Source organism: Sminthopsis crassicaudata, chromosome 6 (genome assembly GCF_048593235.1).
Source record: "Sminthopsis crassicaudata isolate SCR6 chromosome 6, ASM4859323v1, whole genome shotgun sequence".
Classification (NCBI taxonomy): domain Eukaryota; kingdom Metazoa; phylum Chordata; class Mammalia; order Dasyuromorphia; family Dasyuridae; genus Sminthopsis; species Sminthopsis crassicaudata.
In genome coordinates, this window is record NC_133622.1 from 30251480 (window position 1) to 30267136 (window position 15657).

Sequence of the window (15657 nt, forward strand, 5' to 3'; positions counted from 1 at the left end):
AATAAACATTAGAATCCGAAGGTACATGCAACCTGGGCAGACAGATATTAGTGCTAACAATTTACATTCCCCTCCCAGTGTTTCTTCTCTGGGTGTATCTACCTCTGTCCATCATTGATCAACTGGAAGTGAGTTGGATCTTCTTTATGTTGAAGATTTCCACTTCCATCAGAATACATCCTCATACAGTATCGTTGTTGAAGTATACAGTGATCTTCTGGTTCTGCTCATTTCACTCAGCATCAGTTGATTTAAGTCTCTCCAACCCTCTCTGTATTCCTCCTGCTGGTCATTTCTTACTGAGCAATAATATTCCATAACTTTCATATACCACAATTTACCCAACCATTCTCCAACTGATGGACATCCATTCATCTTCCAGTTTCTAGCTACAACAAAAAGAGCTGCCACAAACATTTTGGCACATATATGTCTCTTTCCGCTCTTTAGTATTTCTTTGGGATATAATCCCAGTAGTAGCGCTGCTGGGTCAAAGGGTATGCACAGTTTGATAACTTTTTGGGCATAATTCCAGATTGCTCTCCAGAATGGCTGGATTCTTTCACAACTCCACCAGCAATGTATTAGTGTCCCAATTTCCCCACATCCCCTCCAACATTTGTCATTATTTGTTCCTGTCATCTTAGCCAATCTGACAGGTGTGTAGTGGTATCTCAGAGTGGTCTTAATTTGCATTTCTCTGATCAGTAGTGATTTGGAACACTCTTTCATGTGAGTGGATATAGTTTCAATTTCTTCCTCTGAGAATTGTCTGTTCATATCCTTTGACCATTTATCAATTGGAGAATGGTTTGGTTTCTTATAAATTATGGTCAGTTCTCTATATATTTTGGAAATGAGACCTTTGTCAGAACCTTTGTTTTTAAAAATATTTTCCCAATTTGTTACTTCCCTTCTAATCTTGTTTGCATTAGTATTGTTTGTACAGAAACTTTTTAGTTTGATGTAATCAAAATCTTCTATTTTGTGATCAGTAATGATCTCTAGTTCTCCTCTGGTCATAAATTCCTTCCTCCTCCACAGGTCTGAGAGGTAGACTATTTTCTGTTTCTCTAATCTATTTATTATCTCACTCTTTATGCCTAAATCATGGACCCATTTTGATCTTATCTTGGTATATGGTGTTAAGTGTGGATCCATATCTAATTTCTGCCATACTAATTTCCAGTTTTCCCAACAGTTTTTTCCAAATAATGAATTTTTATCCCTAATGTTGGTATCTTTGGGTTTGTCAAAGATTAGATTGCTATAGATGTACCCTTTTTTGTCCTTTGTATCTAATCTGTTCCACTAATCTACCGGTCTATTTCTTAGCCAATACCAAAATGGTTTTGGTGACTGCTGCTATATAATATAGCTTTAGATCAGGTACACTTAGACCACCTTCCTCTGACTTTTTTTTCATTAGTTCCCTTGCAATTCTCGACCTTTTATTCTTCCATATGAATTTTGTTGTTATTTTTTCTAGGTCATTAAAATAGTTTCTTGAGAGTCTGATTGGTATAGCACTAAATAAGTAGATTAGTTTGGGGAGTATTGTCATCTTTATTATATTTGCTCGGCCTATCCAAGATCACTGAATGTCTTTCCAATTATTTAAATCTGACTTTATTTTTGTGGCAAATGTTTTGTAATTTTTCTCATATAATTCCTGACTATTCTTTGGTAGATGGATTCCCAAATACTTTATACTCTCAACATTTGTTTGGAATGGAATTTCTCTTTGTATCTCTTGCTGTTGCATTTTGTCGGTGATATATAAGAATGCTGAGGATTTATGTGGATTTATTTTGTATCCTGCCACTTTGCTAAAATTCTGAATTATTTCTAATAGCTTTTTAGCAGAGTCTTTGGGGTTCTCTAAGTATACCATCAAGTCATCTGCAAAGAGTGATAGTTTGATTTCCTCATTTCCTACTCTAATTCCTTGAATCTCTTTCTCAGCTCTTATTGCCGAGGCTAGCGTTTCTAGTACTATATTGAATAGTAATGGTGATAGTGGGCAACCTTGTTTTACTCCTGATCTTACTGGGAAAGGTTGCAGTTTATTTCTATTGCATATTATGTTTACTGGTGGTTGTAAATATATGCTCCTGATTATTCTAAGGAATAGTCCATTTATTCCTATACTCTCAAGAGTTTTTAGTAGGAATGGATGTTGGATTTTGTCAAATGCTTTTTCTGCATCTATTGAGATGATCATATGGTTTTTATTTATTTGATTATTAATATGGTCAATTATACTAATAGTTTTCCTAATATTAAACCAGCCCTGCATTCCTGGTATAAATCCTACTTGATCATAGTGTATTATCCTGGGGATGATTTTCTGAAGTCTATTTGCTAATATCTTATTTAAGATTTTAGCATCAATATTCATTAAGGAAATTGGTCTATAATTTTCTTTCTCAGTTTTCGATTGACCTGGTTTAGGTATCAGTACCATGTCTGTGTCATAAAAGGAGTTTGGTAGGACTCCTTCATCCCCTATTTTTTCAAATAGTTTATATAGAATGGGGCTAATTGTTCTTTAAATGTTTGGTAGAATTCACATGTAAATCCATCTGGTCCTGGGTGGCCTATGTATTTCTACTTTTATAAAGGGAAGGCCTAATGTCTAATTCTCAGGTCAGAAATATTTTGTTTCATGGGATCAGAAGTATGGGTTTGGATTGTATCTATATGGCCTCATGTTGTTTTGTTTTCCTGATTTAGTAAACATACAGCAATAAAACAAAAACAACCATTAATCATTTAAGTGAGTTTTATTAGCTCACTAAAGATTTTCAGTAGTGGTTTTTTTTTTTCCCCCCCAAGTATATCTGTATATATAGATTTTTGATTTTAGGTTTGTTTGTCTTGCTTCTAAATTTGGGTAGCCTTTTCTTGTGGGTCCTGTTGATTTTTTCTATTATATATTGCTAAACAAAAAAAGCCATTCGTCTCAGCTAGTGCTATTTTTATAATTAAAGGGTAGTCTCCATGAGGAGAAGATGAGAGAAGCCAATCATCTTGCTGCCGTGGAGATATTTGAGAAAGTCAACGCTTCCCTCCTGCCACAGAATGTTTTGGATCTGCATGGACTCCACGTGGATGAAGCCATAAATCACTTAATAACTGTATTGCAGCAAAAAACTGACGGTAACTATTTAGTCATCACTTTTCAAAAAAAAAGTGTTGCTTTTGCTTATCTTTGCATATTCAAGGAGGAATTAAAGGGTCTATATATGCTGATGATCACTTGATCACTGTGACTACAAGCTTGCATTATTTTCCTTACTCAGTGACTCCTTTTTGAAAAATAGTCCTCTTGGGCATACATGGAAACATTCACTTCTCTTTATTTTGGCCTCCTGTTGATTGCATTTCCTATATATTCTAGTCCAGGATTTTTTAATGCCAGACTGCCTATAAATCTATAACTCTCTGTTACTTGAAAAGAATTGTCAGAGGGGCCAGCTAGGTGGCGCAGTGGATAGAGCACCAGCCTTGAATTCAGGAGGACCCAAGTTTAAATCTGGTCTCAGACACTTAACTTCCTAGCTGTGTGACCCTGGGCAAGTCACTTAACCCCAGCCTCAAAAAAAAAAAAAAAAAAAAAAAAGAAAAAAGAAAAAAAGAAAGAAAAGAAAAGAATTGTCAGAAATCTCACTCAACTTTGCTGTAGTGGAAATAAAAAGGACACGGACATGATTACTGAAAATTACAGAATTGCCACAAAAAGCATTTTGGAGAAACTTAGAAGTCCTTAAGGCATTGCTTTAGAATGAGCTGAGCGTTTCATCTGCCCTGCTTATCTGTCTTTGACTTAGGTGAATGAATCAGCTGGATAAGGCCAGGTTAGGCAGGGGTGCTCTCACACTGCAACTCAGGTAGGAGCCCTAGATCCAAGTGCCCCACGGAGCCAAGTGGTACAAGCCTGGCGCTCTGAGCTCACAGCTTGTGGCTCAGTCGTGGGCACGCTGGGCTGTCCAGAATAGGGCTGCGACAGCTCGAGAGCTGCGTACAGGGGCCTTGGGGATGGCTTGGGCTTGTTCCCTTTGGTCACATTCGTCTTTGGCGAATCCTCCAAAGAATTTCCAATGTCCAAACCGATGTTTGTTCATTCCCATTGCCTCACCCCTCTTTTCTATACCAGCATGCCCAGGCATTTTCCAACTTCCAGAAATGACCAAATGTTGCATAAGGGTTATAGCTGTTTGACTGCAAAAGTGACCTCAGTCTCTGAAGAGTATTCAGGTGACAAGGGAGACTTGGACTACATGGAAAAGTGTCTGGGTGGGGGGCTCCACCAAAGAGGCCTCTTCAGTATCTGTTTGACTTTTCCACCTGTTCTTTATCCTAGTTTTTCCAAAAATAAGCTGTACTTTAATAATAATACTTTGTGCTTTCATTTTTGTCATCATGATGTGATAGAATATTTAAAAAAAAACAAACTTACTGTTCGGTTATTCACATTCATTAGAGGATTGCCTTTTCTTTTAGACTTACCCATTTCCACCACTAAAGATGAAGTTTTTTTCTCCTTTCATTGTGGCTTTGTAATTTTCAAACTTCTAAGTGCTTCTTCCTCTTTATCTTCTGTCACAATATGGAATTAGTAATCATACTTTTTAAACATCCTACCTTGTTCTTTTGAAAAGATATCCTTTTTTATTTCTCATGCAATTTATATAAATGTTTCCATTTTTGTTTTTCTAGTAGTCTCAGAAAGGCTAAAGGAGGTATGCAGGCTGAAAAATGCTAATGATCCCCCAAAGAGCATTTTAAACCATATTTGGATTAAGAGGAAGAAAAAAAAAAAAAGACCAGAGCTCCTTGTCGGAAAAGATGACCTAGAGAAAGCAGATCTATATAAATTCTAGTTTGCTGCCAGGCAGGAAAAGTTATTTATATTAGGATTTGGGCTATAACTTTTTTTTGGAGTGGCAAGGCATTTGGGGTTAAGTGACTTTTCCATCAAACTAATTAACATGAAGGAATCCACTATTCACTTGTGAGAACGTTGATTCTAGAAGTTACAGATCTATAAGATTGCTCTGCAATCTGCAAATCTCTGCAGAATTTTTGGAATGGATTTTTTTTTTTTATTGATGTCTGCTTCTTCCTATATCATATTCCTCCCTTTCCTAGGGAGTCATTGATGGATTTTTTTTAAAAGACAAGATAAAAAGAGGAAGAAGAAGAAAAAGAAGAGGTTTCTTCTCATATTCTAGTAGGTCTTCTTTGGGACAATCTTATGTGTTATTATTTCGTAACATTTTTTTTCTTTTTAAAATATTTTTTGACTAAATTATAATTTTTCAGTTGATAATTGTTTTTAAATTGATTCCTCTTTTTTAACCTCTTTGCTTTCAGTTGAGCAAAAAAGAAAAAAAAATTAAGCCCATAGTTGAAAAGTTTGGCAAAACGAATTCTCATATTAGTCATACATCTTTGTCTCACTTTGCATTTTAAGTTTATTACTATTTTATCAGGAGGTGAGTATTCTTTTAGACTTATCATTGGGCTTATTCTTTTGGTTTATAATTATATATTGATCAGAGTTCTAAAGTCTTTCAAAGTTGTTTTTCTCTGTGACATTGTTATCTGAATAAATTGTTCTACATTTGCATTAGGTCATAGAGGTCTTCCCAATTATCTCTCAAATGGTTCATTTCATCATTTCTGTGACCCAATAATATTCCATTAAATTGATATTCCACAATTTGTTTATCTGTCCTCCAATAAGAGAATTACTTTATTTCTCTTTGTTTCCAATTTTGGCTGTCATGAAAAGATCTTATAAATATATTTGTACACATAGATCTTTTTCTTCTTTTTTTCTTTTTTGGAGGATAACCCTACTAATAGTATAGTTGGGTCAAATACCATACTTATAAATTAGTTTTCAAAGTGGCTGGACCAATTCATGGCACTACCAGCAGTACACAAGTTTGGTTGTTTACTCCAAATTTCTCCAATCATTTGTCATTTTTTTCTTTGTCAGTCTTCTGGGTGAGGGGTGTAGTCTTAAGTTTGTGATTTACACTTCTCAAGTTATTAGTGATTTGGAACATTTTTAATATGAGTTATAGCCTGGATTTCTTCCTTTGTAAATTGCCTGCTCATTTCAGTTAGGAAATAGTTCTTATTCTTATAATTCAAAGTGTATATAGTAATATATAGTAATACCAGTTAGATAAATTGGATTAAGAATTGAGTCCAAAGAATTTTGAACAATGATTTGTAAAAGTTGTCAAAAGAGATGACTGTTTGAGTGCCACAGGTATCTTTTCTATCTTCCTTTCACCATTTTAATCAGTGACTTTAATGGTAAATGTGTTTGAAGACATAAAATTGCAATCAGAAAAGAATCAAAAAGTGAAAAAAATTATAATCATTAAAATTCATGATAGGAAAGGGAGGGAAGGGAAGGAGAAAAAAGCATTAAGAAAAAAAGAGAAGCTGAAATCCATAACTTAAACTTTCATAAGATTTGTTAGCCCATAAAGTATAGGAATCTATTTAAGATGAAATTCTGAAGATGTGAAGCAGAAATAATTTCAGTAAGGGAGAAAGGAGGAACTGTCAAAAGAGAATCTTATTGCTACACAGGAAACTCATTAATTATGTGTAAGATGATAAAAGCAAAGAGACAAGGGTAAAAGTCAGAAGCCTTAATGTTCAGAATGAGCTTTAGTAAACAAAACAATGGTAACAATAGAAATATTGACAATAGTTTAAATTGGAAAAAACTCAAAACAACTGAAGGAATGTGGCAAAATTACAAAGAACTTTAAGCATCCCTTAAATAGAGATACTCCTTTGCATTGGGAGGTCTTTGAGTTATAGAACAATGAATATATTTTGAGACTTTTCTGATGTACTTTTGATTTGCTGATTCACTCATTATCCCCTTTTAAATTTTCTTTAAAAAAAAAAATCATTTCCTTATATGTGATAGATTTTTGACAGGAGGCAGAAAGAATCCTAAGAGAAATTGTAAGGTAGAAAAGTATGACTTTGTTTTGTTTTGTTTTGTTTTAAAGAAAGATGATTAATAAAGGAGTCAGAGAAGTATACCCCAATTTTTTTAAATGAATAAAGCCTATAAATTATAAAACAGTCAAATGGTTTTTTATTTTTGGCCAAATACTAGAATATTATTAAGGAGTGGTTTATAAGCATTTAGAAAAGAGTATGCTGATCATTGACTCATCTAGAACTGGAAGAGATCTCAGTTCATTTAGTCCAACCTTGCTCATTGTATAAGTGAAGCTTATACACTGAAGCCCAAAGAAGATATATCCTTAATCAAGGAGATTATTAAATAGAAGAGTGAGATGGTCAGGCCTGTGCTTTGAAAGCTCTTTGGAGCTCTGGGGAGAATGAACCAGGGAGGGAAAAGGCTGTTAGTCTAACCGTGTTATACTTTAGAGATGTTTATTATTTGATTGGTATGCGTTTTGCTTAAGTATTGAAAAGAATTCATAGATCCGAGTTCAATTCAGCACACACTATCTGTGTCGTGTTGGGCAAATTAAACTCTCAGGATTTGATTGTCTCATCCTTAAAATGAGAATTAGATTTTTAAAAATCCATCTAATTCTAAGTCTAAGGTCCTATTACAATATATATAATATATATATATATATATATATATATAAAATTTTTTTTTTTTTAAACACTGGGTCTCCCTAGCTTTATCAGTATGAAAGTACTGGGCTCATTTTCACTATTAATTTCTTAGGCAAAAATCTTAAGAAAATAGTGATTGACAAATATATAGAGGATTGAATCAAATTTATAGGAATGCAAGCCATTCCCCATTGATAAATGGTCAAAGGATATAAATAGTCAATTTTTAGATGAAGATTTCAAAGCTATTTATAGGCACATGGAGAAGTGCTCTAAATCACTTTTGATTAGAGAAATTCGAATTAAAACAGCTCTTTAGATACTATATATAGCTATCCAATTAGCTAATAATAATAATAGTACTGATCAATAAAAAGGAAAGTGATAGATGTTGGAGAGGATGTGGGAAAATTGGGACAACAACGCACTGATCTAACTATTTTGGAAGGAAATTTGGAATTATACTCAATGGACTATAAAATTTGTATATACATATCCTTTGATCTAGCAGTATCACTACTAGGTCTGTATTCAAAAAAGATCATGGGCAGAATATTTTTGCAAGTGTGTAAAATGTATTCATGTGCAAAAATATTCACAGCAGCCCTTGTCGTGATAGCAAAGAATTAAAAGTTGAGGAAATATCCTATGGCTGAACAAACTATGGTATATGTAATGGAATATTATTGTGCAATAAGAAATGATGCACAGGCAGATTTCAGAAAAAGCTGGGAAAGTCTTGTACAAACTGATGGAAAGTGAAATGAGCAAAAGCAGGAAAACATTGTAAACAGCGTCAGCAACACTAAGTGATGATCAACTATGAGTGACTTGGCCCTCCCTTCTCAGTGAAACAATGATTCAAGACAAGTACAAAAGAATCGTGAAGGAAAATGCTATCTACATCCAGATAAAGAACTGGTTCGTTCTTGTGTTGTTGTTTTCCTTTTGACCTGTTTCTTCTTTCACAACTGTTACTAATATGGAAACATTTTATATAATCACATACACACATATATCACACTATAACAAACTGTCTACTCATCAGAAGAGAAAAGGGGGGATGGAGGAAGAGAGAAAATTTTGGAATTCAAAATCTTATAAAAGTGGACATTAAAAAATGTCTTGACATGTAATTGGAGGGGAGGGAATACCATTTATTTTTTTATTTTTTTAAGAAAAGTAAATGGGTTGAACTGAAAAATATAAAATTCACAACTTGAGAAATTCACCTGTGTTTGCCCCTTAGTGTAACTCACTAAGGACTATGAAGATCTAGAAGAATTGGCTCAAACAATTGAATTCCATTTCCATCTCTGTGCCTGAAATGCGCTCTCCCCAACTTCTGCCTATGACATCTTGTGTTTTCTTCAGGTGCTGCTTTCTGTGTGAAACCTGTCACAATCCATTTCCTCCCTTTGCTCCCCTTCACACCTTCTTGATTCAGTCTGCCAATTTTGTTATCTACATCTGTCTGTCTTGTCCCTCCCTCTCTCCATCCATCCATCCATCCATCCATCCATCCATCCAGCATCTCCCCTGCTTACATTGTAAGTTCCCTAAAGGCAGGAACTGTTCCACTTCTGTTGTATGTCCCCACAAACATTGCACAATCTGTGGCACATAGTAGACACTTAAAAGTTGTTGCATAATTGATTGAATCTTAGCAATACAGCCATAATCAATCAGCTAAGCATTTCTTTGTACGATGAAAACAGGAGGGGAAAGGGAATAGTTCACCAGAAGATGGAATTAGACTAATTAAGAATATGACAGAACACCAGATAGGCAGGGCAGCCTGAACCCTGGGGAAATAAGTCCAGGAGTCCCAGGATTGTGGGAGAGGGAAAGTCAGTTTGGGTACGTTCTTAGGGCCTGGACTTAGGTTTTCATTGGTACGGAGCAGCACTTCTTAAACTTTTTCCAATCCCTTTTCATCTGAAAAAATTTTATGGGTATGTAGGTACATATATCTGTATGATATATAGGTGTACAATTCAAATATTTACAGATAATAAATCATTTCTCACTTCACTCAGTTAGGAGGCTCCAGCTGGAGTGTAGAGAACCCTGAGGTGAGCTGGGGATGTGGTGGATAGAGGGGAGCCTGGGCCCAGTGTCAGGAGTTGGACTCTTACTGGCTGTGGGCCCTGGGCTAGGCACATCACCCTGTATGCCTCAGTTTCCCTATGTTTAAAATAGTAATGATTACAGCACTTGCCCCCAGACTTGCCATGAGAAACACCTGAGCTAATAATTGTGAGGTACTTAGTGCAGTTCCTGGCTCATGGTATGGTATAGACACTAGCTGCTGTTATTCTAGTAAAGATGAAGAAAAAAAGGGAAGAAAGGGCTGGCCTTAATTGGAGAAAACTTAGATTCAGGTCCTGCCTCTGAACTGTGACTGACTCCCTTTCAGTGGCTTAATGTCAGTGACCTTTAAAAAGCAGCAACAATTCCTGGCATAGCCCAAGGGATCCCCCAGAGTCCTGCTGTTAATCAGAGCAGTCCCCACATTCCTGACAGGTGCTATAAATCTGTTTGTTTGTTGTTCGTGGCTGAGCCATTTCCTTTGTGTTTGACTCTTGGTGACCCCATTAGGGGGTTGGAACAGGTATTGGCCAACTTACCTCTGGGAATAAGTAAGTGATGCTCCTCTGCTTCAGAGCCAAGGGGAAGAAGAGAGGGTTTAAGAAGGGATAATGGAATGACCTCTCCTTTATTCTTTGAGTTTGTGTGAAGATTCACTGTACATGGAATTTGGATGAAACATGGATTATTTTAGTGCAGTTATGGGAGGGGGAATTTGTATGGGTATTACACATCTCAGTAATAGAGGAAATAATTTTTAGATCCATAAGTGTGGATCTGTTATATCTATCAAGAGCTCCCCTATAAGAGGGCATTTTAACAGTTGTCATTCCTTTTGTAACAGAGCATAAGCAGAATGGTGGTAAACCATATCTCTCTGTGATTACGGGAAGAGGAAACCATAGCCAGGGAGGAGTTGCTCGAATCAAACCAGCAGTCATTAAATACCTCACAAGCCACAACTTCAGGTGAGCTTAGATTTCTGTTACAGATAATGAAACTTAGATATGCCATCAGGTAAACACCAATGTTTGTTCAAAATAGGTGCTTGCAATACTTAATTGATATTAACTATCTTAATCCTAATAAATTGCCACAAATTATACACAAGAATAAGGACAGGAGTTTATATATGTTTTTCTATTTCATTGGTCTTCCATTTTTAGCCAAACTGAACATTCAAGAACATATATGTTGTTTTCAGGTAGATTGTAATCTTTTGTAGAGAAATGTTTTTTATTATTTACACCTCCTTATGTAGATTTGCTCATTGCTTTTCCTATATTTTGAACATCACATATTTGTTGACTGAAATGGTGAAAGATGAAAAAAATCTACTTAAAAGATAAATGTTCAAATTAGTCAGCACATTCATCAGTGTATAAAATTGTCATAGTTACTTCTTTGTAATAAAAATGTCATATTTGTACTAAAAAATATAAAAAGGGGCAGCTAGGTGGCGCAGTGGATAGAGCACCAGCCTTGAATTCAGGAGGACTTGAGTTCAAATCTGGTCTCAGACACTTAACACTTCCTAGCTGTGTGACCCTAGGCAAGTCACTTAACCCCAGCCTCGGGGGGGAGGGAGAGAATATAAAAACATTCATTTTGGGGGTGAGAAGTAATATTGTAGAATTAATTTTGGAAAAGGAGTCATCCAGCCAATACATGGTATCATTAAGTAAGAATCTTTCTTACTGACTAATGCTACTGTTTACTTTTCTGTTGAACAAAGTTCAAGTTCAGCAGTATCTGAGCACTTTATTACTTTCATCTTCCTGCTGGCATTGACCTTTCCTCAGCGACTCCTCCTGAGAATTGACATACCTCTTATTTGCAGACAGTTTAACTACACATAGTAATGATCTTTTCCTTAAGAAAGCAGGTGCCTGTTTATTCCTTCCTGAATGTAGAGGTATTGAGAAAACAGGATTCAGGCTTGATAGTTGAGAAAATAGAGCTTAATTAGCAGGTATTCAGGTAGAAATACTCCGTCTGTTTCTGAATTGTATTTAATTTGACATTAAGTTACAGGGACTGAGAGCAGACAGTCAAAATTAATGATCTTAGAATCATAGAACTTGATGATTTGAAATGAACCTTAAATTTAGGTCATCTAATTCTTCACTTTTTACATACAAGGAAAATATCTGGTGAAGTTAAGGTGGGTCAGGAAGTAGATTCTAAATTCCTTGACCCCTTGTTTGAGATTCTTTTGCAGTTATACCCTTAATATGTTGAGTAGAGGTACTTTCAGATGAAGTTAATAAGAATATACGTTTTAAATCTGTTATAAAGCTGTGTTTTGAATCTATTCCTTCTTGTTTTACAGGTTCTCTGAAATTAAACCAGGGTGCTTGAAAGTTTTACTGAAGTAAACAGCTGATTTTTGTTGTTTTGTTAAAACTTATACTGAAACATTTGCAGCATTTGAAATTGACTTTACTGTTATACGAATATTTCCTTGGGAATACTTTCCACTTTTACAACGAAATAATTTGTGATGCTTTTCAGAACTTGAAAGAATCTTACTTTTTTACTAAGTCTAATGCCAAATATGTTGCCTATCAAAGATGAAAAAAAAAAACAGCATCCTTATTGATTACAGAATTTTAAAGAAAGCTATTATTGATTATCATTTAAAAGTTTGGTGTCCCCCTCAATTCTACTTTCAGATAGAAAATTAAAACTTTGTATTGCTATTTTAACATTTACACAGTACTAAAGACATCCAGGTAGTGTGGAGGATACTAGAAGGCATAATTTCCAGTCATCAAAATCTTTTTTAGAACAAATATATTTGAATTTGATACATGAATCAAGCAACTTCTTTGCTGTTGTCATTGTGTCCTACCATATACCAAACAGGGTAAAAGGTACTGTTATTTTTTTCTGATTTGTGGGACCTCCTTTGCCTTTTTCCTGTGTGTACCATGTGTGAAGAGAGAGTGGGGAGATAGGGAGGGAGCTTAGAGGTTAGGTTTCAGTTCAGTTCTTAATTCCCCCTTTTCACCCCCTCCCCCCCACTCCCCATCGATCTGACGTTCTCCTTTGCATCAATTCTGATAAGACAGGAACATTAAAGAAATGTTTAGACAGACCATGTGATTGGGATTAAATAAAACTGATCCCTTAAACTTAGTGTTAAGTATCTTCATTTATGTTTGATATGGATAATGTCTAAATTGTAGTAGGTTGAAATCCTCTTTCCCAGCCTAAATTTAGAAAACATTCTTAACTGAATGATTTAAAAGAAAATGCTAAAGCTAAAGTTTTAACCATATTAAACATAATCTTCAGTATTTTCTCAAAGGAAAATTCTATAGATTTGCTCCACTCATTAGACTAGTTGTACATACATACTTTTGTTTCTTTGTAATTATTTTCCATTATGCTGCACATTTTTGAGTTGAGAAAATTTAAATGTAATTTTCCTTATGAGATTTATTCCCCATTATAACATCTTTAAAAAAAAATTATTGTAGCATAATAAGTAGTAGGTTTATTGTTTTAAAAATATAGAATAAATTTTTATATTTTTTTGGTGGGGGGGAAAGGATTTGACTCTTAAAAAGGTAGAAAATATTTTCCACATTTATTTAGCAAACTAATTTTTTAGCTTGAAATATGAGATCAACAATTCACTACTCGCCTTTCAGGTACTACTTTACTGTAAGAAATTCCCCAAATTTATAACTATATCTGCAAAAAGAAGATACATTTTAATAAAAACAGATCCCAAGAGCATCTTGAAGTATTTTTTTAACATAAAAATACACCTACTATGAATGCATGCTTTTTAAAGGAAATCCTTACTTGTGAAGTTGTATTTTCAAAAAAAAATCTGAGTTTATGTACAGTACCAGAACCATTTTTAGTAGTTGCCTCTAAAGTATTTTTCACATGATTACATTTTAAACAGTTTTATAATTTGTTAAAATCTGAGGAGATATTGATAATTTAGTTGATGGTCTTTGTCCTATGTAAAGAGCTGTACGTGTAAAAATAAAACTTAGCTTTTTCCACAATTACTGCAAAAGTGTGATTGTTAATGAAGCCAACAAAATATGTATGTTAATAAGAAAGTTTAAGGGGTGTCTTAAAAATTTGAATTAAGACATATTAATAAATGAGCCAACTGAGTACTGGAGCTTATGCAACTTTCTGCTCAGTTCTTTAATTTTATGTTAGGGGACCCAGTGATAAAATAATTTAGTTGATCATTTGGTTAGAATTTATCCACTGTGTCTTCACCATGAGTGGAGGTGTGGACAAAGTGATCTAAAGGCCATGTGATATAATGAAGGTAAAAATTAAAAAAAAAAGCCAAATTATTGTTATCTTGGGTTGTACATTGGTAGGTGAATCGAATACCTTATTTTTGGTAAAAATGGTGAGGCTTTGCCCTTGATTCATAATGATGCACCATGGAATTTTTAATCATTGATGGTTTATCCACAAAAATATTTTTATTCTAAACTTCCCTCCACTCAGTTACCTCCCACCCCTCCAATCCCACACTCCTAGGTACACTTCTGAACAACCTCTCTTAACAGTTGATGTGTGCTCAGGAGACAAAAACTAAATTAATTGAGGCAAAACATAATTAGGAAAGAAAATATTACTTCCCCAACCATAGAACACATGCCAAAGAGAATCAATTTGGGGATTATCTACTGTTTTATGTGTTGGTTTATCTGTGCCATAGCTCATTGACTGTCTTAAAAAATTCATTTTGTGTTTGGTTCAATTTAGTTTCATCATTGATTATGTACTTCGAGTGTTACCTTGACCAATATTTAACAAGAAAATAGATACTAGAAATGATTTCTTAAAAAATAAATTTTTTCCCCAAAATGCGAAATGATAGCATGTTTTATCAGAATTTTTCACCATTGCATGTTTGCCTACATATTGGTTGTTTTTAAAACTTTTCCTTGCTGTTAAGTTCATTGCTCAGGTTGATAAAATCATAATTTCTTTTAAAAATAGAATTTGTATAGATTATATGACTGCGTGCATCATAGGAGTTGCAAAACATTCTGAAGGCATAGCTTGAGATTTCTTTCTGCTAGTATTTTTGAATTCAATTCTTTTCTATGGTTGGCAAAGGACACCTGCCCCAGCAGTGGTAGCAAATTTTTGAGGTGGTGGAAAATGGAAATCTTTGAAACTCAGGAAATTGCTCCGACAATGTTCTGCATGATCTAAATTTATGAAAGTGACCACAGAAAATATAGTATGCTTTTTCCTATGTGTTTTTCATTGGATATGATTCTTGTGTGTTAACACTCTATTTTGCTTTGTGATGGGGGTGAAATTTAATAACTATTGTACAGTGGCTTAATCTTTGTTCATCTTTATTTTCATGGTGAAAAAATAGACCTAAATGTTTGTATGGTATAAAGTGTCATTAAAAGATCTAATATGAGTCTACATAGTCTATGTTAATGGTGCTTATATATCCTTTAAATGTAATTCAAGTTCGCAGAGTATCAACACGGAATTAATGAAGAACAAGGCTAGAACCACATCAGTATCTTGAAACTTTTTTTTATGCCTTCATGTTGGATGCCAACTTTTGTTTTTATTCTTCTAAACATGAACTTTGGATTCTGTGTCAAGTAATAGGCTTGCTATTGATGAGTAACTGAAATAACTGTGAAAAATCTCATTGAAATAAAACATTGCAGCTAAGGTTATAAAGAACATTTCATTGGAGAACATATTTAATTTTTTCAGACAGTATATCAGAAACTGTATTATAGAGAAAAGTGTAATTTTGTTGTTAACTATGTAATTTTTTTATTGAAAGACTTTTTTATAATTTTGCTTTTAAAATTTCTATTGAAAAGAATTTGCAAATTGTACATCTAGTTTAATAAAGTACTTTAAACACAAATCTTTGAGTGATAGTCTTTTATT

At 34.3% G+C, this 15657-nt stretch overlaps 1 protein-coding gene across 12 annotated transcripts in view; it reads left to right on the plus strand.

Annotated features, from left to right (window-relative positions):
* Positions 1-15279, plus strand: part of N4BP2 (NEDD4 binding protein 2) — a 78694-nt gene extending 63415 nt beyond the window's left edge. For all 12 annotated transcript variants that reach the window (XM_074275293.1, XM_074275294.1, XM_074275289.1 and 9 more), the window contains 3 exons: positions 2994-3162; positions 10577-10700; positions 12065-15279. In XM_074275293.1, coding sequence (XP_074131394.1) covers positions 2994-3162; positions 10577-10700; positions 12065-12110 — 339 coding nt within the window. In that variant the 3' untranslated portion in view covers positions 12111-15279. The remainder of the gene's footprint in view (positions 1-2993; positions 3163-10576; positions 10701-12064) is intronic.
* Positions 15280-15657: the final 378 nt, after the last annotated feature.